The 25,496-nt window shown below is 49.9% G+C and overlaps 11 protein-coding genes across 11 annotated transcripts; 4 read left to right on the plus strand and 7 right to left on the minus strand.

Moving 5' to 3' along the window:
- Nucleotides 1-229: 229 nt before the first annotated feature.
- On the plus strand, nt 230-1,121 carry rho1 (Rho family GTPase RHO1; the record flags this gene model as incomplete). Its single annotated transcript, XM_057246915.1, has 5 exons — nt 230-297; nt 373-400; nt 504-701; nt 772-906; nt 960-1,121. The coding sequence occupies 5 exons, from the start codon at nt 230-232 to the stop codon at nt 1,119-1,121; spliced, it is 591 nt and encodes a 196-aa protein (XP_057092264.1).
- A 744-nt stretch (nt 1,122-1,865) lies between these two features.
- N7529_011390 (uncharacterized protein) lies at nt 1,866-4,496 on the minus strand (the record flags this gene model as incomplete). The annotated part of the gene is made up of 4 exons (XM_057246916.1): nt 1,866-2,636; nt 2,690-3,946; nt 3,997-4,090; nt 4,147-4,496. The coding sequence occupies 4 exons, from the start codon at nt 4,494-4,496 to the stop codon at nt 1,866-1,868; spliced, it is 2,472 nt and encodes an 823-aa protein (XP_057092265.1).
- Nucleotides 4,497-4,886: 390 nt separating this feature from the next.
- N7529_011391 (methionyl-tRNA formyltransferase) lies at nt 4,887-5,943 on the plus strand (the record flags this gene model as incomplete). Its single annotated transcript, XM_057246917.1, has 3 exons — nt 4,887-4,970; nt 5,017-5,144; nt 5,202-5,943. 3 exons carry the CDS (start codon nt 4,887-4,889, stop codon nt 5,941-5,943), a joined length of 954 nt encoding a protein of 317 aa, XP_057092266.1.
- Nucleotides 5,944-6,007: 64 nt separating this feature from the next.
- N7529_011392 (SDR family NAD(P)-dependent oxidoreductase) lies at nt 6,008-7,319 on the minus strand (the record flags this gene model as incomplete). The annotated part of the gene is made up of 10 exons (XM_057246918.1): nt 6,008-6,030; nt 6,077-6,155; nt 6,215-6,277; nt 6,328-6,416; nt 6,466-6,517; nt 6,601-6,708; nt 6,760-6,822; nt 6,882-6,968; nt 7,052-7,196; nt 7,270-7,319. 10 exons carry the CDS (start codon nt 7,317-7,319, stop codon nt 6,008-6,010), a joined length of 759 nt encoding a protein of 252 aa, XP_057092267.1.
- Nucleotides 7,320-8,014: 695 nt separating this feature from the next.
- N7529_011393 (glycosyltransferase family protein) lies at nt 8,015-8,882 on the minus strand (the record flags this gene model as incomplete). The annotated part of the gene is made up of 2 exons (XM_057246919.1): nt 8,015-8,740; nt 8,790-8,882. 2 exons carry the CDS (start codon nt 8,880-8,882, stop codon nt 8,015-8,017), a joined length of 819 nt encoding a protein of 272 aa, XP_057092268.1.
- A 267-nt stretch (nt 8,883-9,149) lies between these two features.
- N7529_011394 (uncharacterized protein) lies at nt 9,150-11,921 on the plus strand (the record flags this gene model as incomplete). The annotated part of the gene is made up of 3 exons (XM_057246920.1): nt 9,150-9,315; nt 9,378-10,186; nt 10,242-11,921. 3 exons carry the CDS (start codon nt 9,150-9,152, stop codon nt 11,919-11,921), a joined length of 2,655 nt encoding a protein of 884 aa, XP_057092269.1.
- A 496-nt stretch (nt 11,922-12,417) lies between these two features.
- On the minus strand, nt 12,418-14,410 carry N7529_011395 (sugar porter family MFS transporter; the record flags this gene model as incomplete). Its single annotated transcript, XM_057246921.1, has 8 exons — nt 12,418-12,554; nt 12,612-12,685; nt 12,742-13,172; nt 13,233-13,240; nt 13,294-13,838; nt 13,893-14,117; nt 14,185-14,261; nt 14,315-14,410. 8 exons carry the CDS (start codon nt 14,408-14,410, stop codon nt 12,418-12,420), a joined length of 1,593 nt encoding a protein of 530 aa, XP_057092270.1.
- Nucleotides 14,411-15,050: 640 nt separating this feature from the next.
- N7529_011396 (glycoside hydrolase family 154 protein) lies at nt 15,051-17,124 on the minus strand (the record flags this gene model as incomplete). The annotated part of the gene is made up of 3 exons (XM_057246922.1): nt 15,051-16,186; nt 16,255-16,553; nt 16,643-17,124. 3 exons carry the CDS (start codon nt 17,122-17,124, stop codon nt 15,051-15,053), a joined length of 1,917 nt encoding a protein of 638 aa, XP_057092271.1.
- A 425-nt stretch (nt 17,125-17,549) lies between these two features.
- On the minus strand, nt 17,550-18,875 carry N7529_011397 (putative lipoate--protein ligase; the record flags this gene model as incomplete). Its single annotated transcript, XM_057246923.1, has 1 exon — nt 17,550-18,875. One exon carries the CDS (start codon nt 18,873-18,875, stop codon nt 17,550-17,552), a length of 1,326 nt encoding a protein of 441 aa, XP_057092272.1.
- A 243-nt stretch (nt 18,876-19,118) lies between these two features.
- Nucleotides 19,119-20,434, plus strand: N7529_011398 (bifunctional chorismate synthase/riboflavin reductase [NAD(P)H] ARO2; the record flags this gene model as incomplete). The annotated part of the gene is made up of 3 exons (XM_057246924.1): nt 19,119-19,153; nt 19,206-19,567; nt 19,626-20,434. 3 exons carry the CDS (start codon nt 19,119-19,121, stop codon nt 20,432-20,434), a joined length of 1,206 nt encoding a protein of 401 aa, XP_057092273.1.
- A 1,463-nt stretch (nt 20,435-21,897) lies between these two features.
- On the minus strand, nt 21,898-24,702 carry N7529_011399 (uncharacterized protein; the record flags this gene model as incomplete). The annotated part of the gene is made up of 1 exon (XM_057246925.1): nt 21,898-24,702. The coding sequence occupies one exon, from the start codon at nt 24,700-24,702 to the stop codon at nt 21,898-21,900; it is 2,805 nt and encodes a 934-aa protein (XP_057092274.1).
- Nucleotides 24,703-25,496: the final 794 nt, after the last annotated feature.

Consider the following 25,496-nt stretch of genomic DNA (forward strand, 5'->3'; position numbering starts at 1 on the left):
TTCCTCGACCTTTCTAGCTCAAGCTAGTCTATCACATTAAAGGTACCACACCGTTGCGACCCCTGTTTCCCCCCTCCTCCGGGGCTGGACTTGTCCCTTTCTATTCGATCATCTCGTGTCTCTGTCACCCCCTCACGTTACTGAACATTATTCATTTTGAATCACTTTCGCACTCGCACGACATTTTCGTTGTCTGCTTGATCTCTCATATACTGACTTCATTATCAAGATGGCCGAGATCCGTCGCAAGCTCGTCATCGTCGGCGATGGTGCCTGCGGTAAGACCTGTCTGCTCATGTAAGTATTTACCTGCCCAGGGCGCTTCGACATCCTTTCGTTTTTCTTGAAGATTTTAACTAACGGTGGTCACAGTGTTTTCTCCAAGGGCACCTTCCCCGAGGTAAGCTCTTATCTATCTTCCACACCCCGATTTCCGATACGATGTCCCTTTTCTCAGGATCACAAGAGAAATCAAACATAATCTGACTTTGTTCTCCCGTCAGGTCTATGTCCCTACCGTTTTCGAGAACTACGTCGCCGATGTCGAGGTTGATAACAAGCATGTCGAGCTTGCTCTTTGGGATACTGCTGGCCAGGAAGATTACGACCGTCTCCGTCCTTTGTCATACCCCGATTCACATGTCATCCTGATCTGTTTTGCTGTGGACTCCCCCGATTCGCTCGACAACGTCCAGGAGAAGGTGGGTGTCCCTAACATATCGCAAACACAGTGGACCACCGGAACCGAATAAACTGACCCATTTCCAATAGTGGATTTCCGAAGTTCTGCACTTCTGCCAGGGTCTCCCTATTATCCTCGTTGGCTGCAAGATGGATTTGCGCAACGACCCCAAGACTATTGACGAGTTGGCCAAGACTTCCCAGCGCCCCGTCTCATCCGAGCAGGTGCGTCAACCCCGCCCCCTTGATATTCTACAATATCCACTAACCCCCCACAGGGTGAGGAAGTCCGCAAGAAGATCGGCGCCTACAAGTACCTGGAGTGCTCGGCCCGCACCAACGAGGGTGTCCGTGAAGTCTTTGAGGCCGCTACCCGAGCTGCGCTCCTGAAGGCCGTCAAAGGCAGCAAAAAGAGGAGCAAGGGCTGCCTGATCCTGTAAACTTAGCCAAAGTGTCGGGGCTTGGCTGGGAGATCATAATTCATGAGCCTCCACGGACAGCAATTGGTGATTTTATTCTTTAAGCAGGAGGGCCTCTAGGCCTGCATACGAGATTGTGGATAATATCGAATTCGGGCACCCGAGTCGTGGAGCATTCCACAATTCAGTTGGTCGACGCGTTTTTCTTTTGCCTTTATTTTGCAGAATTTGTCTAGGGAGGCGTTGTCTTCATAACCCTGTGGGCTTTTCTTTTTCTACTCGTTCTCGTGAATTTCAACCCATATCGCCCATGAGTGGCAAATATAAATCGACACCAGAAAAAGAATATCCCGAGGACGTTGTCGGAAAAGAGGAATGAATGCCTTGCAGTTTAGCCCTTGGAGCCTCAATGACTCGTCTTCCCTGCTCGAGTTCCCCCTTGTGTCATAGATCGTTCTTGCGGTTATCTCCCCATATGCGAAGAGCTCGTTTCGGCTTTTATTGTTTCTCTCTTTCACTACATCTGTTTCTGTTACAGCTAATGCATGAAAATTACCCATTTCCATCTTTTAATCCTGTAGCCTTGCCTGTCTACAACCACAAGCCTGTATGTAGGTATCCGTTTTGCTTTCACCCGGTCAACGTTACATACTACCTAATATGTAGTGCTTCCAATAGTTATCTAGAGTATAATATCAATATCGAGCTTTGTGACTACCTGATGATATACACATGAGCTATGTGAGAAGACGGATAGTGCCCACTTTACCGATTCAAACTCAATAGCCCCTCGATATACCTCCTAGCATCCATCCCAAGCCCCTCAACCAACTTGGAAGGCGCAATATCCGCACGGTACGTCAGACCTGTGGAAGATGCACCGCCGAGATCACGGAAGAAGCGCGCGCCACTGCTGACACGCCCCTGGCCTGTCGAGGAGGTATAGTCGCTCGCTTTGCGGACGATGAATGCCTCCTGGGGGGCTTGAGATATTGTGAATGAGCCATCATCGACCATGGACGACAGCGCTAGCGAGGAAGAGGCTGTGGAGAGAGCTGGGGCTTGGGCGGGGATACGGACCCAGACGACCCACCACCCGCGGTTGGTCTTGCTTGTGCGTTCGAGTTCTTGGGGGCGAGAGCGGGTGTCTGTGTATGTTGATAACAGGCGGTGGTGGATTGCTAGACTTTCGATGCGGGACCAGTGTGATGGGGAGGAGGATTGAGGTGGCGATCGGGGCGGTTGAGGGGATTGGGGGATGTTGAGGGTGGGAATATTTGGGATTGAGGAGCGGATTGTTAGGTTTGATGGGTCGTAGACTAGGTCGTAAATTGGGTGGGTGCGGGTTGTGAAGCGTTTGCTGGGGTCTGAGTTTTCGGATATAGAGATTCGAGAGGCCGCTGCTGTTGGGGAGGTAGATGACAGCAGTGGCTTTTGGAGAGGGCCGAGCTGATGATGCATGCTCGAGTAGAGGGATGGCGATGATAAAGAAGGTGTTTGAGGGTCGAACAGGAATGTGAACATGAAGGGTTGGTGCTGTTGTTGCGTATTAGCTTTGTGGATGATTGCATGGACAATCAGAGACATACCACATATATCACCGCCTGAAGCTTCTTCGGTGTTGTATCTGTCCCACCAAGGTGGACATATAAAGTTCTATGCACTATGCGAGTTCTGGGTTTGCCGTTCTCGGACTCGGGCTCTGGGCTTCCCTCTTCGAAATCATCCAATGCTTGTAGATCATCACGAGGTCCTAGAATGAAGCGGCCCGAAGATTCGATTCTTGTGTCATTTCGGTGATTTTCGTCTGCCTGTGCAAGTTGGGCAATGTTCGTAGGTTGAGTTTTCGGGATTGAACTCGAAACAGATCCATTTTGCACTGGGGTGAGGTCACCGGAAGGTGACATAGATGTCGACTTGGGGGAGAAACTCCAAGAGGAACCATATCCAAGAGTAAGATATTTCATGACCGTCTCTGTGGGGAATCCGAGATTGTCAAACTTTTGCTCGGGTTTGACCTGCAAAGGCTTATCTCGGGCTTCTGCGTGATCCGGCTTGGAAACTTCTTGAACCGGCTCTGGTGTTCCTATTATAAGCGGACGAGGTATACCGGGCGTGAAGCTACGGTCAGACGTGGAGGGCTGTGCATCATCTCCGAAAGGTTGCCTTCCCCGTTGTTTTCGTGGCTTGCGACGACGCAGTGAGCTTGGGTCCCGCCCAACTCCATAGGCAGCATCCCCAAACCGATAGATCCATTCCATCCAGTGTGATACATGTGCCAGTGAGTGTCGAGAAAGAGCACCCATACCCGTGAAAACTACGCCATCAGATGGTCGAGGGGCATTATCTGCTCCAAGCCATTGGCGTTGATCATTGGAGTTGGTGATAGCCGGAGATCCTTCGAACGGTGGGGAAGGATCGCCAAATCTGGAGACAACCAAGTCCACCAAGCCCTCTGCCCTTGTCACGAAGTCTTCGAGTACTTCTCGTTCCCCGCTGCCCCACTCTTCCTCTCCAACGCCGATCCCTAACTCTCCTCCAGCAGAGAGTTTGATGCCGTTGTAGATCTCCACAATTGGGTTCCCGGTCAACAAAAGCTCCCAGTTCCATGCAAATTTATCCCAAAAACGATCAAGAAAAATGCATAATGTGGATCTGCCAACTCGATTCAAGAGTCCGTCCATTGTAAAGTCATGATGAAGGAGGAATTGCGAATGCGCGCGACGTATTTGCTGGATCAGTAGGGGTGGCGGTGTCATCTCTCGCGACGAATATTGAAATGTCGGGGTTTTGTCAGACGCGGAACTTTGAGCTGGATCGGCGGGCAGTCGGGTGAGATCGATAGACTGGCTTAATGAGCTTCAAGATCCGCACTATTTAAATGTCAATCACTTACCGCAACAACCCACCAGTCCTTCTCTATTTCAAGGGTAACAACCCGTGCTTTGTCTGTTTCAACATATTCCAACTTCTTTCCGTCGGAGAAATTACTACGCATCAATCGCGATTAGATTGGTTTCATCTGCGGGGTTGCGTGACAGCGTACCTAGCAAAGTTTACCAAACCCTGCGCCAGGCCGATCTGGCGCAGTTTCTCATTTTCCAATTCCCTTGCCTCTTCGCCTTCTGCCTTGAGTCTAGAGTTCTCACGCTCATGGCTTGATTGCGAAGTATAGAACACGATCTGATCCGCTATCGTCTCGTCGGTAGGTCCAAGGGTTGGATTGTAGATGGCGAGATACGACAGCTGCGCTGGGATCACAGAATCATGGTCGCTTTCAGGCATTGCATAACTTGACTGCGTCTGCAGCTCGCACCGGGCAGCTATTGCAGGTAAAAGCAGTAAAGGATGAAAGAAAGATGACCCCATAGTGGGATTTGGGGTGGATGTTGACATCACGTGGCTTATCGATAAGGTTCTATGATGGAGCTTCAGTTTTCTTCTCCTGGCGCCTGGTTCTTCTGCAATATTACCGGTAATCATGTGGATTATCCCAGGCCCGGCGAGCCTACATTTCTGTAGAAGACCATTGGTTTTCCCGAGTCTTGTGTTGAGATCTTATGCCACCAAGACCTCCGATCCACTCCGCATTCTCTTTTGTGGCTCCGACGAGTTAAGCATTGCCTCGTTGAAAGCTCTCCATGCCTACCATTTAAAGAAACCGGAACGAATATCTTCAATTGATGTCGTTTGTCGACCTGGAAAAAGATTTGGAAGAGGATTGAAGCGGATCCGAGAAGGTAGCTTTGTTTCAAACTCGTAAGCAAGGAACCGTTCTTTAACCCAATGCTTTTTGTAGTACCGATCAAAGCGGCCGCATCAGCTCTCTCCCTTCCGGTGCATGAAATTGATACATTTACTGGATGGACGGTAATACTTTGAATCAATCGATTGTTGTTCTCACTGACCGTCACAGCCCCCAACTTCGCCGAATGGCCCCATCAACTTGATCATTGCCGTGTCGTTTGGACGCTTCGTCCCGCCACGTATATTGAATGGAGCCAAATACGGTGGCTTGAATGTACACCCTTCATTACTACCAGCGTATGTGACTGGTATAACTCAAGCGCTTACTATGAAGAAATTCAACTGATTGACTAGCTTCCGCGGCCCTGCACCTGTGCATCACACCCTTCTCGCTGGCGAGACAACCACCGGTGTGACACTCCAAACACTGCACGACAAAAGCTTCGACCACGGGGTGATTCTATCACAGACCCCTGCCCCCGGATTCGACATTCCAAACCCAGAAACCTGCACCGTCCCTGAGTTGCTGGACATTGTCGCGCCGAAATGTGCCGAAATGCTTGTGGAAAGTATCGACAAAGGGTTATACGTGCCACCAGTCAAGGAAGTCGGATGGCGCTCTACCGAGGACACTAGTGAATTGATCCACGCTTCTAAGATCACACCCGAGGATCGACACATCGACTGGGCGAAATGGACCTCGACAGATATAAGCAGACGCAACCGGGTGATTGGTCCTCTATGGAGCAAGGTCCTATGCGCTACCAAAGGTGAAGATACACAACTCTCATTCCAACACAAACGAGTAATCTTCACCGACTTCGAGGAAGTAGACCCACCTGAGATGTCTGAATCGTTCTCTATCCTTCCTGGTATTCCATTTACAACTTCCTATGTTCCGGACGAATCGAGTGTTGAACAGCGTCTCTACGTGTTTACTACCGATGGCAAGGTTCTTTGCATCAAGTGCCTGAAAGTGGAAGGCCAAAAAGATTCAGGTGCCTTCGTAGCCGCGCGCAGAGCTCGCATGTTTGGTGACAAAAGCTTCCAATATGGAGACTGGAAACTAACTCCGTTCCGAAATCCTTTTGTATGACATAAAAGGAACTTTCTGTATTATTATTCCATGATTTAGCGTGTGATACATTGCCTTTGAGAATCTATTTAATAGCAAATCCGGAATCTGGAATTGTTAGCTTCTATTCCACTGCTGGATATTGACGACTGACCGATTTGGATGGCCTGTCCTGTCATAGAGGGGTTCTTGGCGAGCGTGACGAACATATCGGCGCAGTCTTCGACCTCGGGCTGCACAGAAATTGGTTGGTACAACAAGACGTGAGTATCCTTTCGAAACTTGTACTTACCGCCCGTTTGAGAACTGTGGCATTTGTCCAGCCTTCGATCTTCTCCGGAGAGAAACGTTGACCCTGCGATGCGGTCAGCTTTTGATCGATATTTCCGTGACGAGTTGACTAACCCATTCAGTCAGCAAAAGACCAGGCAAAATAGCATTGACGCGAACTTTTGCGCCTTGGGTCTGAGCAAGACACTTCATAAGATGGAGAGCTGTCTTGTGAGTGATTGAGCAATGAAGATTTTAGAAAGATGAACATACATGCTGCTTTCGTGACGGCATAGGGCAAGCTACTACCCGTTGCCGAAACACCCTAAAATCCGGAACTTATATTAGAATCTTGGCAATTTCAAGATATCATGGCTCAAGATCACTTGGAGTGACTGGTTCACTTACTGCAATTGAGCCTGTGATGAGGAAGACACCACCCTCGGGGTTCGCGTTGAACGTTGGCAAAGCCTCCTTGAACAGATGGAAGCTGCTTTTGACATTCACAGACCAGCACTTTTTTCGTGATTAGCCAATCTGTTTTGTCAAAAAGGGTACATGCACTACCTTGTCCCAGTCGTCGTCGTCCATGGCGTCGAGATCACCGAAGTTGGTCATTTTGGTCCAACCCTTTCCAATTGATTAGCCTACGACTCTTTCCATTTCTTGAGCCGAGATATAACACCCACAGCATTTGAAATGATGATATCCAAGCCACCCAGCTGCTCAATGGCAGATTTAACAGTGTTGATACAGTCTTGTTTGATTCCAGCGTCCTGTTTGCGGTGCACGAAAGTGTCAGCAGCCAAGGTTTTAGACAAATTGCGGATAACATCAAAATAAAAGAAGACAGCCATACGCCTTGAATCACAACAGTCTTCACATTGTATTTGCTTGCAATATCCGAAGCAAGCTTATCCGCAACCTCCTTGTTGGACATGTAATTGATAGCAATGTTACTTCCTTCAGAAGCGAACTTCTCAGCCGAGAGTGCACCCAGGCCACTATTCAATGATAATATTAGCTCTCGACTCACACAGAGTAGTGTTGTATTCGAATTGATGCTGGGAGTCCTACCGAGAGCCGCCGGTAATCAACACATTACGGCCGAACAAAGAGTATGGCATCGTGAACAATGGTAAGATATGATGATCCTGACAAGATTGAGTCAATAGTATCGGCCAAGAAGGAGAATTTAAGTTAAAAGCCCTGCAGAGCTGATCCCTCATGCCGAGCAACATGCGTCGGAAGTTCCGATGCGGGGCAATGCGGACTTCGTTGCGAGCCGATTCGAATACAATGGCCACATCTAACTACAGGCGAGCGATTCTCTAAATTCTTGAATTTTCTGTCAGTCCTATTTTCATATTTCGGAAGAACCGAGCCATCTGTATATGTAAGATCTCTTCTGTTAAGGCTTTATCTGTCTAGTCGCTTTAACCAGGGCGCTCTTGGTTAGGCTCAGACTTCCATATACGCTCGAGACCCTAGACATCAATAACATCCTATCTCCGGGGCCATGTAGAACATGGGTTTTTTATACATATTCGGAGTGCCCATAAAGCGGCCATCGCTCATTACATCCTGCGAGAAAGACGTTACTGCTTGCCCTAACTCAAACCAGGGAAACCCACGTTAGGGTCTATAACATCAAGTAGGTAGCATGAGAACACTTGGCTTGTGCACAATTGGTATGCAAAGGTCAATTGGAGTGGAACTATCAGTCAGTTCATTTCTTAGTAAACTTCGTTTCTCATGATTTCTACAATTGAACATTCTAAGATGATTTCAACCAGCAAATATCGATCAAGATGCAAATTACTTAGATCACCAGCCATCCTGCGTATTGTGTTCTCTTCATCCCCCACCAGGCGCGCCGTCCAGCCTGGGTAGGCCATTGAACAAGGAACCGGTCGGCAAGTGGCAACAGTAGAACTCCGGAAGTGCTAAGAGTACTCACTCGGGCCCAAGATTCGACATAGATGGTGCGTAGCTTTGACACAGAGGGAGCTGTAGACCATGTTGGTAGCCATGAGCTGAAAGTAGACAGATGAAGAAAGAAGCGGATCAGTTTCGCGGCAACAACCACGCAGACCGCGGTAGCTGGCCCATTTGTCAGAATCAAATCTGGGTAAGGAGAATTGTGTTCCTCTGGAAGTCGCTGCTCTGGATGACGTCCGCGAAGAACGTTCAGACAAGCCCAGAAGCAGTGGATCGTTGAAAATGGTGCGGTAAGGTATGATTGATGGATTCTTCGAGCACGGGGTACGGTGAGAATAGTGTAGTTTTTGTTGTGAGTTCCATTCGTTTGTATATGATTGGTCTCGAAATCTTTGGCTTTGCGGGCACTGAAGCCATCTCCGGAACTCACAAGGTATGTCCGATACGTGTACTTTTGAGGGTCGAGTTTCATTTGTTCGAGCATGTAAAACATTTCAGCTGTGTGTCCTCCACTTCCTAGAACAATCAAGATATGGGTCGGAGATCCCGGTTGGCGATCTTTTGAGACAGCAGTGTTTTGGGAGATTGTAAGGGAGACAATTATGATCTAGAGAAAAAGTTAGACTAGCTTCAGCGCGCGAGGGGGTAAGACTTACAAAGAGAATGCTGATCCCAAGTATAATGGCAAAGATGATACTCCACAGGAGCAAGTCCCATGAGGACCAAAAAGCGAGAGAGACATGCATCATTGGAAGAGATTTTGATTTAATGTGTCATTATCAAAGAACGAAGATGAATCATATAAAGAGGGACAAGAAGAAAGGCAGAAAGAAGAGAAAGATGTAACGCAATGGCAATTTCTTGATTTTGAGAAGAAGCGCAACAAAAATTGGAGTCGCGGTACACGTCTCTCTCCCCGCACGTGCAGTTTATTTTCACATTTTGGTTCTTTCTCCCATCTCCCTTGTTTACATTCACTCACGCTTCTTTCTTTCCCTGCACTTCCTTACTATGTCATGGCCTCTTTATTCACTAAGCGTCTGACCTGCTTCTATTGTGGGCAGCGATCTGCTCGATCTCAACGTGGGCCTGTCCGCAATTTCCGCTGCGAGCACTGCGAGGCTGACAATTTTTTGGACGAGGTGAGTTCCTTGGACTTTTTCCCACAAAGGCCCAAAACGGGTTCTGAGCCGATACTGACTGTTATTTGACAATGAAGAATGGTGAAATTACCGATCCACCAGCTGTGGTCACTAATGCCGAAGTTCATTCCCCCGGCGCATCAAGTCCATCGTTCGAATCGGCAGATCTAGGCGGACAGCCATTATTCTGTGCTCAGTGCACTCGCAATCAGCATCTATTTACAAGCTCACTGGCTTCCTACTTTCCTCCCTCCGACGATCCTACCGACAGCGAATATGAACGCGGGTATGAGCAGTTCCGTCGAAGCCTTGAGGACCGGTATCCCCAGGTTTGTGAAGCCTGCGAACCTATCGTGAAATCGCGCATCCGACGAGCCGGCTACGAAGCCAAGTCAGATCATCTACGGCGCATGATGGATCAAAGTAGGGCGAACCGGGAATCGCGACAGGCTAGAAACCGGAGCTGGAGGAGTTTACTTCTCGTTTTTGGCGCATGCTCATACTGGACAAGTATTACTGGTCAGCTTGCGTGGGATCTGGTTAGTTTGGTGACACTCGCTCAAAGCCCGCAAGGCTTTGATGATGATGAGCCTAACACTTTTCTCTCGTGCGTTACAAAGTCTGTTTATACACAGCGCATTCCTAGCGATTGCTCCCTAGACCTAGCTCCAAATGCTGGCCTGGCGTTAATTGCGGGTGCACTTTCTCTGTGGTGGAACCCGAAGCTGCGCCTGAAGATTGATGGAATGCCCGGTAAATTTGGCGGCCTTGCAGAGTATTATCAAACACAGCTCATCGTCATGGTGGTGCGGTGCGTATTTTGGGCAGTGCTCAAAGATCCATCTGCCAGTGGATTGGAATATGATCTGCCTCTGGCTTTGCATGCGTTAATGATGGTTTTCACAATTTTGGTGACTATTTCTTGCCCACCAGTCTCAGTTGGGTAACATGTGCTAATTCAAATAGTCGGTTTTGTTCTCCAGGCATGTTGTAAGCTACAAGAGTCGTCCACTGGTCAATTGGTCTGACAATAGCTGGGAGACTCGACTCGAAAATGCCACAGCGTCCTCCCCGACACAGGTCGGGTCACCTGTATCGACTCAAATCACCAGATCGGGAGGCACACCGCAGGCGAATGGAACTGGATTCAACCCGCGGTTCCCAATTGACAAATTGGCTCCACGTCGGCCACTCGTTGAGCAGTCGCTTGCAGTCGCAACTACCAGCGAAGACAACGATAGCATGGACTGGTCTCCTTCTGTCACTCACAATCTTCGACCGACAGTAACACAGCGAAATCAGCCGTCGGTGCTTAGTGGTCCTCATCCTTTTCAGGGCCAGGTTCCACCGGCCCCAGCACCTCCTTCGTGGAAACTTCGCACTCAGACGTCGACCAAACCTATTGAACAAGTGATCCAGCCCAACCCATTCCATCGTAGTCCTTCCCAGGCACAAGGCCATTGGCAGCAAAAGTCTGCTGACGCAGAGCCATTATTCAAACCGCCGAAGTTCTTTGCTCCTCGTGATCATGATACATCCACTGGGCTGGAAACATTGTTCGATCGTGCCTTTAATTTCCAACCCGAAGATGCTCAGGGATCTAGCTGGAACCAGCACACATATAGCCAGGGCTCTGCACGTCTTGTTGAGACGCAGAACTATCTGTTTTATGCCTGTCTCCGACTGGGATTGCTAGTTGCATTCATCAGTGCTTGGACTTTCTCGCAAAACCACCAAATATTATTACCAGGAAATTACGTGGAAATTGCAGCCCTGGGTGTTGCCAGCCTTGTTGCTGGATTCGCGCTGATCGACATGGTGAAAAGACCCCTTGCGCAATGGAATGGCACGGAAATTTTGATTTCAATCACCGAACTTGCCGCAGTGATTCACATGGGAGCGCATTTGCCAACTGTGTCCCTCAACCGAGACTACTTCGATCGCTACGGCAAATCACTTCTGATCTTCATGGTCGCACAAGAGGCCCTCAATGTGTTAGCTTTCTATAGAGCGACGAAATTGGAAACTCAGCCGCAATCAGAATCTGTCTCGCCAACCCCACAACAGTCACCGAATGCAAGCCATTCAACTGCTCTTGACTGGCCTTCAAATGAACCTTCAACACATTCCACACCTAATGCTCTGTCTCGTGTTAGCAGTCCACCTGTGCACCGCTCATTCGAGGCTCCGTTTCCTGCTGCTGCGCTTTCATTCGGAGATACAGAGGCAGCCTCTAGTTTCTCATCTACATTGCCTTCCGTGCCGCAATACGGGCTTGCTTCGTCTCGAACGATTCACTCGTTCCCGCCTGCCAGCCAAAATCCATTCCAGCAGACCGAGAACCCGCATAGTTTTACCATGGAATCTCTGAAGCAAATAGATTCCGCGTCTGATTACGAGCAAGACTCTGATAACGACACTATCGCCACAACCACCACCACTGCTACGAATTTCACCAACCGTAATATTCGGTATGGAAACAACAATGGCCTGGGGTCAAGTGCCTTCTTCTCGCCTCGCCGGTCTGGTCTGGGATCCGGCATGGGTGGTTTAAGCTTGGATGATGATCCGACCCCTCGCCGCATGACCCGCAGTCAGACTCAGCATGGGGTTCTTGGTAGACGCCCGTCTAGTTATATCCGATAACTCGTCGTTCCTTTTATTTTGCTTTCTCTGTCTTTTTGGTTATTTCATTCTCTGTCTGTTTCTCCTATACCACTGGCCAATCAACGCTTTACCCTTTAGGTACCGACTAGGCCCCTTCTGTCAATGAAATGGCAGATTGGGCCTCAACTTCCACTGGAAGGGCCGTGGTTTCGGAGCTGGGTGTTTGTGTCGGTTGATCTTTGCGATCAAACCATTTTGCTTTCAATCCGTTTTTGTTTTTTGTTCTTTTTTCTTCTTTCATAGCGCAGGCGAATATTCTTTTGGTCATGTATTGACAGACTACGAGGTCCCTTTGAGGTGTTGGGACCTGAACATATTTTTTTGGGAAGCTTGGGCTACTTTTATGATGTCTATGAAAATAACGATGACCGATGTGAATACTGTTTCAATTCAAATATTGCTTTCTTGAACCTGCTCCTGACCTTTGAATAGTCGTTCACATTCCACGTAACCCTAATCTGGAAATGATAGCCGCCTATGCCACCCTCTCAACATGTGCTTGGGAGGTTTTGCCCGCCTCTTCGCTAATGGAAGCTCGCTCCGCATCGGCATTCTTGTGATCAAGAAGCTGGGTGACACCAAAGAGCTCATCCATCTTCTCGAGAGACATACCTGCGAGTGAGTTAGCGAACCATATTCCCCACCGCGAGAAATAGAAGATAAACAAACCTTTAGTCTCCGGAATAAAGAACCAAACAAAGATACACATTGAGAAGCAAAAGCAAGCAAAGATGATATACGTTCTGCCTCAAATTAGCAAACCCTAAACCGCAAACCCCCAGAGATATACCAAACTCACCCATAACCATTAGCACCAACAGTAGCCAACATATTCGGCACAGCCCTCGCAACCACAAAATTAAACAGCCACTGCGTCGCCGCGCCAAATGCCACATTCAGCGAGCGCAGCCTGGCAGTCGGGATCTCAGAAACATAAATCCAGCAAACAGGGCCCCATCCGAACTGGAAGAAAGCCGCAAAGAGGAAGATGCATACAAGCGCCACATATCCGGCTGGGATGACAGGGGCGCCTTCGACGGGCGGCGCGATGCGCACGTAGAGCCCGATGTAGAGCATTGCGAGGCCTTGGGCGATGGACGTCCAGAGGAGGGAGCGGCGGCGGCCGAGGGAGTCTGCCACGAAAATTAGGAAGACGCCGCAGGCGACCATCTTGACGATGCCGTAGACGCCAGTTGCGAATAGGTTTGTTGCGTTGCCGACAACACCGAGCTGGGGTTGTTAGAATGATTCATGGATGGGCGTTGTGGAAGGAAGGGGGTGGATGCTCACGTTTTTGACTGGAGGGATTAGTTAGCAGATTGCTATTTGTTTTATAGTATCGAGAACTTACAGATTTGAGGGGCGTAGTAGTTAATCGCATTAGTACCGGTCATCTGCTGGCAAATCATTAAGACGATGGAGATGATCGCTCGCTTGCGATTACCTGGGATCAGCCACATCTCTCGCATCAAGTCCCAGAACCCGGAACCGCCAACAAGAGCACGCTCTTGCTCGAGCTGCGTGGCGATAGCCTGGAACTCGGCTTCTAGGTATGGGTGGCCGGATGGGAGATTGCGCACTTTGCACAGCGTTGCGCGCGCTTCTTCCCACCTGTCCTGTCTCGCCAGCCAGCGGGGCGACTCGTTGCACATCAGCATGCCGAAGAACAGGAGAACGGCTGGCAGGCCTTGCATTGCGAGTGGGACGAGGTACATGGCGGGGCCGGTGATGTGCAGGAGAGATCCGTAGTTGATCCAGAAGGCGAGCATGATGCCCATTGTGATGAAGAGCTGGTAGAGACCTGTTAGGCCGCCTCGGATGGCACGAGGTGCGTTCTCGGAGACGTAGAGAGGGTTTATCATTGATGCGGCACCGACTCCAAAGCCGGTGATTAGTCTGTAATTTTGTCAGAGACCGGGGTAGGTCCTTTTGTTCTGAGGCTGTTCGTACCGTCCGATATACATGGCTTCGAGGTGACCGCTGGCCGAGCATTGCATGACGATTCCGAGAACGGCAACCACTGCAGCGCTAAGCAGAGCTTTCTTTCGGCCCCATTTTTCAGCGATGGGCGAGGCGAATAGAGCGCCAAAGAAACAGCCTGCTTGAAGGGTAGAAACGATGTTGGCTGATAGATTGGCCTGGGCGACTTTGGAGGCGTCTTCTAGTCCGTAGGTACTGCAATTGTACATATAGTTAGAATACATAACTAAATGAAGGTAACTGGATGTATAAGTATCCTCACCTCTTGAACTCGGGCATGGTGAGTACACCACCGATGATACCAGAATCCATACCAAAGAGCATTCCTCCGCAACAAGCCTAGAGACCATCAGCTTTATATGTCGCAAAACAACATTAAGAACCACACTTACCGAACAGGCAAGCAAGAAGACTCTCCATCCATATATCTCCTTCGGATCCTCTTTCATCGCCTCATTGTGAATAACCTTCTTCAAAAGCCACGACATCTTGTATAACCCGCTCAAGCTCAAGTGATCGACCAGATCCAGAGAAGAAAACCAGCCTTTAAAGCAAATATCTATAATCACAAATATAAATTCAATGACCGTCGGCTATTGATATAGAGTTAAGAGGCAAGAAACCACTGCGACCCTAAAATAATGGAAGGTGTCATCCTAAGCCTACATGTCTTGGCTGGTCACTGAGCGGCCTATGGGACGGGAGGAATGACACTAAACAAGGCGAGCAGAAATGGAGAAGAAGATCCACGAATCCTAGGAAATACCGAGACGGGTTGGCAGCTGGCAGCTAGTAGAGCTTAGACCCTTGTATGGAGAGAGGCGTCTGACTTGAAAAGGCGGGGGTGGGGTAAAGTTCCCAATATGGCTAATAGGGATGGTTAATTGGAAATAGTACTGCATATAGTAATGTAAATGTAGGATAAACTGGCTAATCAGAAGAGAGAGAGAGAGAGAGAGAGCTTTAGCCGGAGAGGAGAAGTTCAAAGGGGTTGCCGATCGGATATTGATGTTTTGCGGGGAAACCTTAGTTAGGGCTAATGTAGTTTCTCTTTACAATGTACACATTCAACACTTGATACAGTACGCATATAGATAGATCTAAATAGTATAGTCTACATAGAGTCAATCAACCTATTCTCTTCTTCAGCCACTCTGGAATAACAGGCTGTTTCTCCCAAGCAGCCTTCCAATCCCTGCGATGATCCGGCACAGCAAGAACAGCTGAAACAAACCAACAATCCTGGCCAGCCTCCAAATCCACCGCAAGTGACGGCAAAAGCGTACGTCCATGAATAATATTAGAATTCGGATCAGCCAAGACAATCCTCCCACTTCGTTCAATAGCCGAGTGTAGTTCAACAATCCCAACAGCCCCAGCCGACGAAACAACCAGCCCACCCGACCTCCCAATCATCGTCCCTTCAGACTCACCTTCAGTCATAGGCCCAAGAATCCGCCCATTATCGCTCCGACATCCGTAGATGGCAAAAGCGCCCTCAGAAGTCCGCAAAGCACGACCGTTCCGGACGTGGTGCGCGCGCAGATGCCAATTCTCATTTTCCTCCGTCGGCGGCACCAGGATACTTTCCACTTCAACATCAGGCCACGGTTTCCAACCAGACACGAGCACAGGCTGGCCATCCTGCTCCTCGAAGCGCGCATTCAGCGCCAGTCTTCTCGTCGCCCAGACATCGCCCCCGTCATCTGACAGCGCAAGCATGCTATCCGGGGCATGTTGTTCCAGCTGATACCCACCCGTAGGAACAGAGTACCCAAACGCAGAACTGTATGCGAACTTGCCGTATTTCGCCTGCGTAGCTTTCAGCGGGTAGTGGCATGCCTGGCCGGACGAAAGCAGGAACGAGTGCCCTCCTCGACGGACGGCGATATGCTTGGGGTATTTCAAGGCAATTACTTCCGACAGGGAGACTGGGTAGGGCTCTTCTGGTGCTGCCCAGAAGGGGTGCGTTTCTGGGAGCACCAGCGGGACGAATGAGAGACAGCACCAGTACGGTGAGCCGGGGGAGTTGTAGTTCTCTGTTAGATACATGTTGGCGTATGAGTAGCCGAGACTCAGCGTGCCGTCGTTGTTAAAGATATCCTTCTGTGTAGACCACCATCTGAAATGGCGCAGGACAATTCCCTTCACTACGCCCCAGGTTAGGGGCGCTGGGAGCTCGACGTCGGCGAAGCCTAGAGCGCCCCAGAATCCGGCCATGGCGAAGCGGTAGGTCATCGAACGGCCGAATGGGATTGCGCTGCCTTTTTGGAAGTTAGAGCCGAAACTTTTCATTTGATAAACCAAAAGCTCGTAGCAACAGTTCACCCACCATTAGGATCGAAGTAGTGCACGAAATCCTGCGCGAATTCCCGCGCCCGCTGACGGTATCGCTCAGCGCGCTCGTGGTCGAAGTCCCCCGCTAACTTCGAGTATAGAAGTTGCAAGAATTGAATGGCGAAGGAACCGGAGTAATAATCCATTTGGTGGTGACTCTTCGGTCCGTCGTTACTCCATCCACCACCAACATGGAACGTATCCAAGTGATCCATATCAGCCTCGATACGAGCAAGCGAGTACTCAGCGCCATTCTTCCTGAGTCCAAGATTGGCAAAGACCCGGAACCACAGCCTGCACGGTATAGTATAAGCATTAAGACGAATATGCAACGTGCAACATGCGCCACACCCAAACATCAAATCGAGCTTGACAAAACCTACCAGTTCGTATTCGGCATCTCACGCGCATTGATACTGTTCAACCAAGCGGCCACATTCGCCCTCTGCGCAACGGTCAACGGCTCCCAAAAAATATGCGGCGCAACAGCAAGCGCAAACCCAATCGGACACATCTCGACCATGCGCTGATCGGAGTCTTCGATGTCGCCCCAGAACTCCGCGTGTGCTGGGTCCGTCCCATTTATTAGCCCGCGCTGCCAGCGCTCTGCATCGATATAATCATAGCCGCCGCCGACAAGCGAGGCAAGGCCCCAGAGTGGTCGTGCGAAGCCTTCTATTTGGGCGCCGCCTTCGTCGAAGCGCGTTGTCGAGGTGCCTATTTTTATGCGCGTGTTGCCCGGTGTGAAGAGGGGGAGGAGTGGATTTAGGATTGCTGTGCAGGCGGCTTGGAAATTGGATTTTGTGGTGTAGGGGTTGTTGCTGAAGGGTTGGGTGGGGGTTTGGGCGTTGGCTTGGTGGGACATTTTGATTGTTAGAATTGGGATTGAGTTGGGTAGGATGTTTAAGATGGTGCTAGATAGAATTATATAGAGCTTGGTATCGGGTTTTTTACCGACTTTGAATCTGTGGATAAAGTATTGTCGGGTTTGGCGTGGTTCGGCCGATGTATAGAATTGGCTGTCGGAGATCGCTGAGAAGACCGATTCAGCCAGTCTGGGGATGAGGGGGTTGGGATTTAGCCGGCAGTTTGAGATCGACAAGCTAATATGTCTGGAATAGGCTGTTATGTTGGGGTGAATTAGCTCGAAGTCACCTCGACTCTTGATATGTGGGATAATTATCGTCCACCAATGAAGAAGGGCAAGCCATTGCTTGGTTTTGACTGGGGTATTATTGTATGTGAAGTCTAAGTCGATATTATACATGTCACGAGCTGTGAAGTGAATGGTCAACCACCCAACAGTCCACCTAAGAAACGGGCCAGTTCTTTGACTTGAGGGTCATCAACACCTTCCGTCCCACCGAGACCCTGTTTCAGGATCTCGGACCACCGTGCCAAGGTAAGCTCATGTAAATTCTGTCCGTTCAGTACTGCATGAACGCGACTGGCTTGGTCAGAGGCGGTGGACTCGTCAGATGAAACGGAGATATGGCTTTCGACAACAGCGCCGTGTTGCAGGCGAAGAAAAGCGCGAGTACTTGAAGGTAGCGACGGAGGCAATGGCGGCCTTTCACGAGGATCCTCTTCGATGGGGTACGTCGAGAAGGTGAACCGTGGTGTTTGAGTATACTTCCACTCCAACGACCTCAGTTCAGCGATTCCCTTCGCAATATCAGGTTCCTGCTCGCTCTGCACTTCGCTCACCGTACCCGCAACCCAATCATCGCCCGCAAAGACCTCAGGCTCATTGGCATGGGCTCGTTGCGCCCTGCGAACAGCATCGGGATTTACCCCGTAGAGTCGGCCAAATTGCTCAATGATGCCCGCGACCACGCCCTGCATGGAAAAGAACGAGTCGGCAAGCGCAGCCGACACATTCCCCACTGGAGACCGAACACTTTCAACACCCTTGGCTTGGATATACCCACGAGCCGATGACCGCAAGTACTTCCCGAGATCATTGATATTCGGCGAATCAAGCAAACAAGTACCGTGATGAAGGGCTCGGTGCCGAGTGAGCTTGAACGCAGAACCAGAGACCTTGCGCGTGGGAGGCTCATCGGGATACTCTTCTAGGGCTTTGGTCCGAGCCATGACAATATCATGTCGCTCATTGACACTGGTATTTGTAGCCCCAACGCCATGAAGAGCGCGCACGACCATCTCTGCGTGTTTATCGCGGGTGAAGGAGGTCCGCGGAGATATAACACTATAGTTCAAGTTTCCCTCGTCATGGAAGACAGCTCCGCCACCGGATCGTCGGCGCACGAAGACAGCCTCTTCCTCTCCAGCTGCGCCATTCCGGTCATTGTGGAGGGCGCGGAGATCTGTCTCTAACCATGGGTTCTGATTGCGCCCAATGACTACACATGGTCGATTGGCGTAGAGGAATAAAACGCTTGATTCGTCTGGGGCATGTTGGAGGAGGAAGTGCTCGATTGATAGGTTCACGTAGGGGTCTGTGGATAGAGATGTGTAGATTTGGTGTAAAGAGGAGGGACGGCGGGCTAATTCAGCGAATTGGTTCACGGGATAAGATGAATTATGGCGAAATCCATAATTCCTCGACTTTAACCAGTTAAATCGCAAAGCTGAACGAGTTGGGGTCAACATTGAAGCATTGAAGCAATTAGGCGCATTATTGGGGGCAAATTGTTCCCGCGTCGCGCAAGTCATTACAGAGCCGATATTCGGGTGCGCTAATCCCAGATAGGAAATGCGATGAGTCGATTTTTGGGGATCTTTTTGCTTTTTTTCCTATTGTTCTCCCCTTTGTTTTCATTTCTCTTCATTGATTCTCCTTGATCACGTCAATTCCCTTCTTTGCTCCTTTTATCCTCATAATCAACCGTCACTATGTCTACGTGGGGTGAACATTTCCGTGTCACCACGTAAGTTACCTCACTACTTTCCCTCGTCACCACCCCCACTAACATGATTCAGCTATGGCGAGTCTCACTGCCGTTCTGTCGGCTGTATCGTCGATGGATGCCCTCCTGGTATGCAGCTTACTGAGGCTGATATTCAACCTCAAATGACCCGCCGCCGTCCTGGCCAAAGTGCCCTGACTACCCCGCGGGACGAGAAAGACCGAGTTGAGATCCAGTCAGGCACAGAATTTGGTGTGACTCTGGGTACACCAATTGGCATGATGGTCCGCAATGAGGACCAGCGTCCTAAGGACTACGGCGGCAGCACAATGGACCTGTTCCCCCGCCCCAGTCATGCTGATTTCACCTACCTCGAGAAGTACGGTGTCAAGGCCAGCAGCGGTGGTGGTCGCAGCAGTGCCCGCGAAACCATTGGTACATACAACCTCCCGGCAATTAAAAAAAAAGGAAAACATCATCTAATAAAACCCAGGTCGTGTCGCCGCTGGCGCCATCGCTGAGAAATACCTCCGCCTCTCTCACGGCGTTGAAATCGTCGCCTTCGTCTCCTCTGTCGGAAACGAGCACCTCTTCCCCCCAACCCCCGAACACCCCTCTGCCTCCACGAACCCGGAGTTCCTCAAAATGATCGACACCATCAGTCGCGAGACCGTAGACTCCTTCGTGCCCACCCGCTGCCCTGACGCCGCCGCCGCAGACCGCATGACCAAAGTCATCGAGAAATACCGCGACAACCACGACAGCATCGGCGGAACCGTAACATGTGTGATCCGCAACGTTCCCGTCGGCCTGGGCGAGCCCTGCTTCGACAAGCTGGAAGCGAAGCTCGCTCACGCGATGCTCAGCATCCCTGCCACCAAGGGCTTCGAGATCGGTTCTGGATTCGGCGGCTGCGAGGTTCCTGGCTCCGTGCACAACGACCCCTTCGTTGCGTCGGACAACGGCCGCCTCATCACTAAGACTAACAACTCAGGCGGTATCCAGGGTGGTATTTCGAACGGTGCTTCGATCTACTTCCGTGTTGCGTTCAAGCCTGCTGCTACCATTGGCCAGGCTCAGACTACCGCTGCTTACGATCTTCAGGAGGGTACGCTTGAGGCCAAGGGTCGTCACGATCCTTGCGTTACTCCCCGTGCTGTGCCTATTGTCGAGGCTATGTCTTCTCTTGTTATTATTGATGCGCTCATGGCTCAGTCCGCCCGTGAGAGCGCGAAGAATTTGCTTCCTCCTCTCCCGCAGACTATCCCTACTAGACCTGCTACCAACGGTGCGTCGGCTTAGAGGCCATATGTCTATTTACAAAATTATATATATCTTGATCATGTAAGAGCGTCATTGAGGGGTCTCGGTCTTTTTTGCTATCACGGAGCTACGAAGTTTTTGTTACATAAATGCCATATTCATTGGAATCTCAGGAGAGTTCGTCTATGCCGTGTTATGTGGAGCTGTCCACACTAGGCCATGTAGATCTTTCAGAGATTTACAACCCAGCACATCCTAGTAGCGAGAATACGTTTGGAGAAACTGATTTCTACAGAAATAACTGCTCAAACATAAGGTATGTCATTAAACTTGCTCTTAAATAACCTAAATTGATTGATATTTCAAGTTCCTAAAGCCACCTCTATTCCAAGGTTCCAATGCTTATATTGCTGCAGAAAAGAATCGACTGGAAATGTATTACCGTAGAACACGCTAACAGCATTAGCTTAGATTCAGCGGGCCCACAATAGGATTCCGATCAGGGGGCTGAGATGGTCCAAGATACGGTGTAGAACTATGTCTATAGCTCTAAGCCAGTCATATCTGCCCGTGGACGTCAAGTCTTGCACTTATAACGATAAGCGAAATTCGCAATAATCCAAGTAAAGCCCTGATCTACAACTGTCTAGCTAGGTAGTCTGGACAGTGAGAGACACTCATCGAAGGATTAAAAGTGAAACCAAGATCGAACCCGAGATGACCCGGGACCCCGATTGGTTCTGATCGACCCACTATAAGATCTGAAAGAGCAGAGATCGGAGTGGCTTGCCTATGAAGTAATAGATCGGTTGCCCAGGTGAGCCTTTAGGTATTTATGTACTATTGTCTCATGACCTAGGTATATTATGTTAAAACAAAGTTAGTATGAGCTTGAAATACTTGCCTGCTTACCTTTTCTATAAGAATCAACTTATGATCCTAGTATTACAGACTAGTATACCGTGGTGTGAATATTGGCACCAGGAAATGCTGAAAAGAGCTTGTATTAGAAAAGAGTAGATATAGGGGACCAAAAGCGTACTGACAGACCCCTATTTTGATTCCTCAACAATTTCCCTCTTGAACACAAAGAGATGTATTGGAGATCTCAAATTTAATTCTAATTTAAGATATAAAAACAAGAATTAGCTTAGTCGAGAAAACTATCAATGTAGAAGAGATCTACCTGTCAATGATACATCACCCTCGGCCTTAGCCAGGTTTAGACGAGAAAGGCCACCTGGACAGAATGCCTTGAAGATACTATCTTAAATTATTGATAAGACTCAAGTTCTAGTGGTAAAAGTATTAGCTGAAACAGACATCAATTCCGAACTTCATAATCTAACAACGCTCTCGAATCATCAAGCCATCAACTCATCGGGATATCAAACAATAGGAAACGGCACCAATCTCTCACACCAATGCTGCTGAGCAGCAAAAGGTACAAAAGAGACAATCAAAGTACAAACAAGAAGTGAAGAATGGTCCGGAATCCAGCATCAAGTACTAACCCGTCGACTACCAGGCCGACTGATTGATATCTCAGAGACACTATCCAAGTCCCCAGCTGAGGCATTAACAACCCTCAATTTCTCACGGGGAACAGTGAAAGTCATCTGCACACGACGACCATCGGCGGTGCCCTCGAGATCCCAATCGTGGATATCGTCAGCTTCCTCGAAGGCGTCGTTGCCCAGGTATCCCGGGGCGTCTCGGAAAAGGTCATCGCGGGACGAACGGGCCGTGTTGAAGACGTCGTCTGAGACGCGCTTCGCATTCCAGTCTTTGGCACCTTGCTTGCGGCGGAAGAGCTCTGCCGAGGCGCTGACCGTGCGCCGGGGCGTGCTGGATGATGGGGATCCTTGGCCCGAGCCCAGTACTGTGCTGCCGCGGTCGATGCCGGAGGCTAGACCAGTGCTGGTGGTTGGTGCGAAGGAGTCTCGCTGGTCTGGGCGGCGAGTCATGGTTAGGGCTCTGCGCATGGTGTTCATCACCCAGCCGCCTGAGGTGGGCCTTGACTTTTCTCTGGGGAGCTTGGAGGGGGAAGGGGGTTCTGCTGGTTGGGCAGGGTCGAGGTCGAAGAGGAGAGAATCGTTCTCTGCTAGGCGGTGGGACATGGTGGTTTGTGCTGTCGAGTAGGAGTCTGCGGAGGATTTCTCGGATGGGGCGACGCCGTCTGGGTCGCTGTGTGTTGAGGCTGCGGCGAAGTGCTCCAGGCTGCTACCCCAGCTGTAGGGTCGATCTCGATCGATGATTATGGCTTTGGCTTGGTGAACTCGGCCTATTGGTTGAGCGGAGGCGAAAGAGAATTGTGAGCTTTCTGATAGGTCTGTGGTTGTCCGTTCGCTCTTGGTTGGAGACTCGGCATCTGCTGAGCCGATGTCCTTCCTCCGGCTGTAAAAGGGTCCCAGGCCAACACCGAAAATGGTACTCCGAGGAGTTCCGTAGGGAGTATCAGCGAAGGGATTTTGGTCCTCATTCTCGGTCATCTTCGCCGCGGTTTGGATTTGTGATGCGGCTGGAATAGTTGCCATTACACGTTCTCTGAACATGGCCTCATCTTCTTCGCGCTCATCAATTGGGTGAATCTCGCCGGTGGCATCACTCCGTCGATATTCACTGTAGCGGTTTGAGTATGGTCTGGTGTTGGCAGGAGGGGGGTTGTTCTTTGGTGGACTTGGAGCGTCCATAAGCAGTCCAGTTCTTTCCGCCGCGGTGTCGCCCTGGTGATTCCAGTCAGGATGAGCTGTCTGGCTGTGATTTGCCGACCAGGGATACACGGGAGGATCTCTTTTCTCGCTCAATCCAGAGCTGCGAATGCTACTCGCTTGATTCGGATCATTTCGGCCCCAGAAGTGAGCTCGTTCCGCGCCGAGAGCCAGCTCGCGCAGCTGAGAGTCTCGCTGGCCCTTCACTCCGCGCTTTCGCCAGTAGTTCCATGCAAGCAATATAAGAGCCATGGCAGCAGGACAACCAATACCCAAACCGACTCCTAGACCAGTCTTTTGTGACGACGAAAGCTTATTTGAGCTCTTGCTTGAGGCGGATTCCGACGTGGCCGCAGGGTTGCGGTAGGAATTGACCCAGCTGTTTGAAGTCACATTATAAAGGTAGACCTGTGAGTTGGCATTCGCATTCACCGCCCGTTTTGACGATTGCTTCGCGATGGTGTATCCTCCAGAAATCATCATCACATCTCCAGGGAGCATCGCCGCCCCATGCCCGTAAATCCCAGAACCTTCAGCAATTCCCAGTCCATCCGAAGAGGGTGTCGTCCAGACCCAGTCAGTGGCTCCACCAAACCCTTGTGCAAGCTCCAAGACTGCAAATTGCGGGTCAGCGGGGACAGACGTATCACCCACCCAGCCTCCAAGTACAAAGACCTTATTCCCATCCTCCGAGAGAATAGCAGTATGGCCCGAGCGAGGCTCAACATCAGCCTCATCCCGAATAGCCAACTCGTTCCTCGTCGAGGGTTCCCCACTCGCAGAAACAAAACTCCAACTCTGCTGCGGCAGTGAAAAAATAGCAAGTTGGGACATATTTAAAAATGCCAGTTGGGTATGACCACCAATGAACAAAAAGTCCTGCTGTTTCGCTACCGAGTCAGCAGAAAAGGTAGCTTGAAGAGGGACAACGGCCATCCCAGCTTCAGCAACAGGCGGTGCCCGGTTTCCAGTCGTGTCGGCGGTATATTTATTACTGTAATACGGACTTTGGCCTAGAACAACCGTTGTCTGGGAATAGTTCGCTGCCTCGATCCATGTTTCGTCTGTGCTGTTGGCGAACGGACACATGCCTCCGAAGGTGTACATGGAGCTTTCGTTCGCATGGCTAGCTGAGTAGGTAAACCCCGCAGCGAGATGATTCGGCGTGGTCTTTTCATTCTTGTTGACATTGACGGATAACTTATTCCAAGTCCCGTTGCCGATTGAACTGTTGATATCTGGGTGGAACTGCCATACTATCGGGTGATCAGTTGCGTTGTGGCAGTCTCCCGCGTAGACAGTGATCAGGCCTTGCTCGTCGATGGCGGGGGTGAAGGTTGAGTTCCCGTCCGCGCTGTGAAAGGGTGTATTGCTTAACAGGGTGGTGTATGATAGATTGTCGGCATTGATATTGCTGGACAGGTTCAGAGAGAGGAACTCGGTACCGGCGGAGTTGGGCCGGAGGATGTAGGCTAGGGAGTCGTTGTGTCGCGGGGATAGGAATATGGAGGTTGGATTGTAGGGGATTGCAGTGGAGGGGCTGAACAACGCAACAAGCGCACTCAGTAGAAGTGGATAATGTTTTCGCTTCTCCATGTTTGTGATCTGAGACACTCAAATCAAGGGCAGGGATGCATTCCAGGATCGGCGAGCATGGCGCACGCGGTTGACAGTGCTATTTTAAGAATGAGGGGGTTTAATAAGATGAGAGTTACAGACTCTCAATAAGTTTTGTAAAGGTCCCAAGTTCACAGACACGTTCCCAAGGTTGAGAAGAAGATGAAGGTGCGATGGGTGTACAAAGAAACTGTAGTAAACAACCTATGGCAATGCCAATCAGACCACTGGGTCTCGCCTTTTTCTCTATATTACTAGACCAATCATTGCAATTAACCTAATTGCCTGCTTTATTTGCTTGCGTTATACTGACGCTAAACAAAGAAAAAGGCAACCTAATTGATTGCCGAAAGCCAGATCGACGCTAGATCAACACCGTTGCCCGGCAACGAGGGAGCTGGTGGCGCTTGGGAGAACGTTGATTGCGTGTTTTCACTATGTTTTCACTATGTTTCCAAGCAACCTATAGTGTCCAAGACCTTAGGCAATAGCATTTCTGTACAAAACTTGGAAGTTGATCAGAAGTACTAAGTGGGCCTCAAGCCCTAGTTAGTACAATATGGTAGAGTTGATCATGTCTCCAATGTTGTTTCATATCTTGCCTTGACCACCTCTTGATAGAAAAGATCTTATCTGTAAAGATTGTCCCAACTCTCCAGAAATAGATGTTTGCTATACTATACAATGAAATTGCCTCCCGTCTCACAAATATTCAGTGGACCATCTACCAAACGAACAATGTCCCAACTATGTTGGCAGGACAACCAAGCCGT

This window comes from Penicillium soppii, assembly GCF_028829465.1.
Source record: "Penicillium soppii strain IBT 18220 chromosome Unknown utg000010l, whole genome shotgun sequence".
NCBI classification, from domain to species: domain Eukaryota; kingdom Fungi; phylum Ascomycota; class Eurotiomycetes; order Eurotiales; family Aspergillaceae; genus Penicillium; species Penicillium soppii.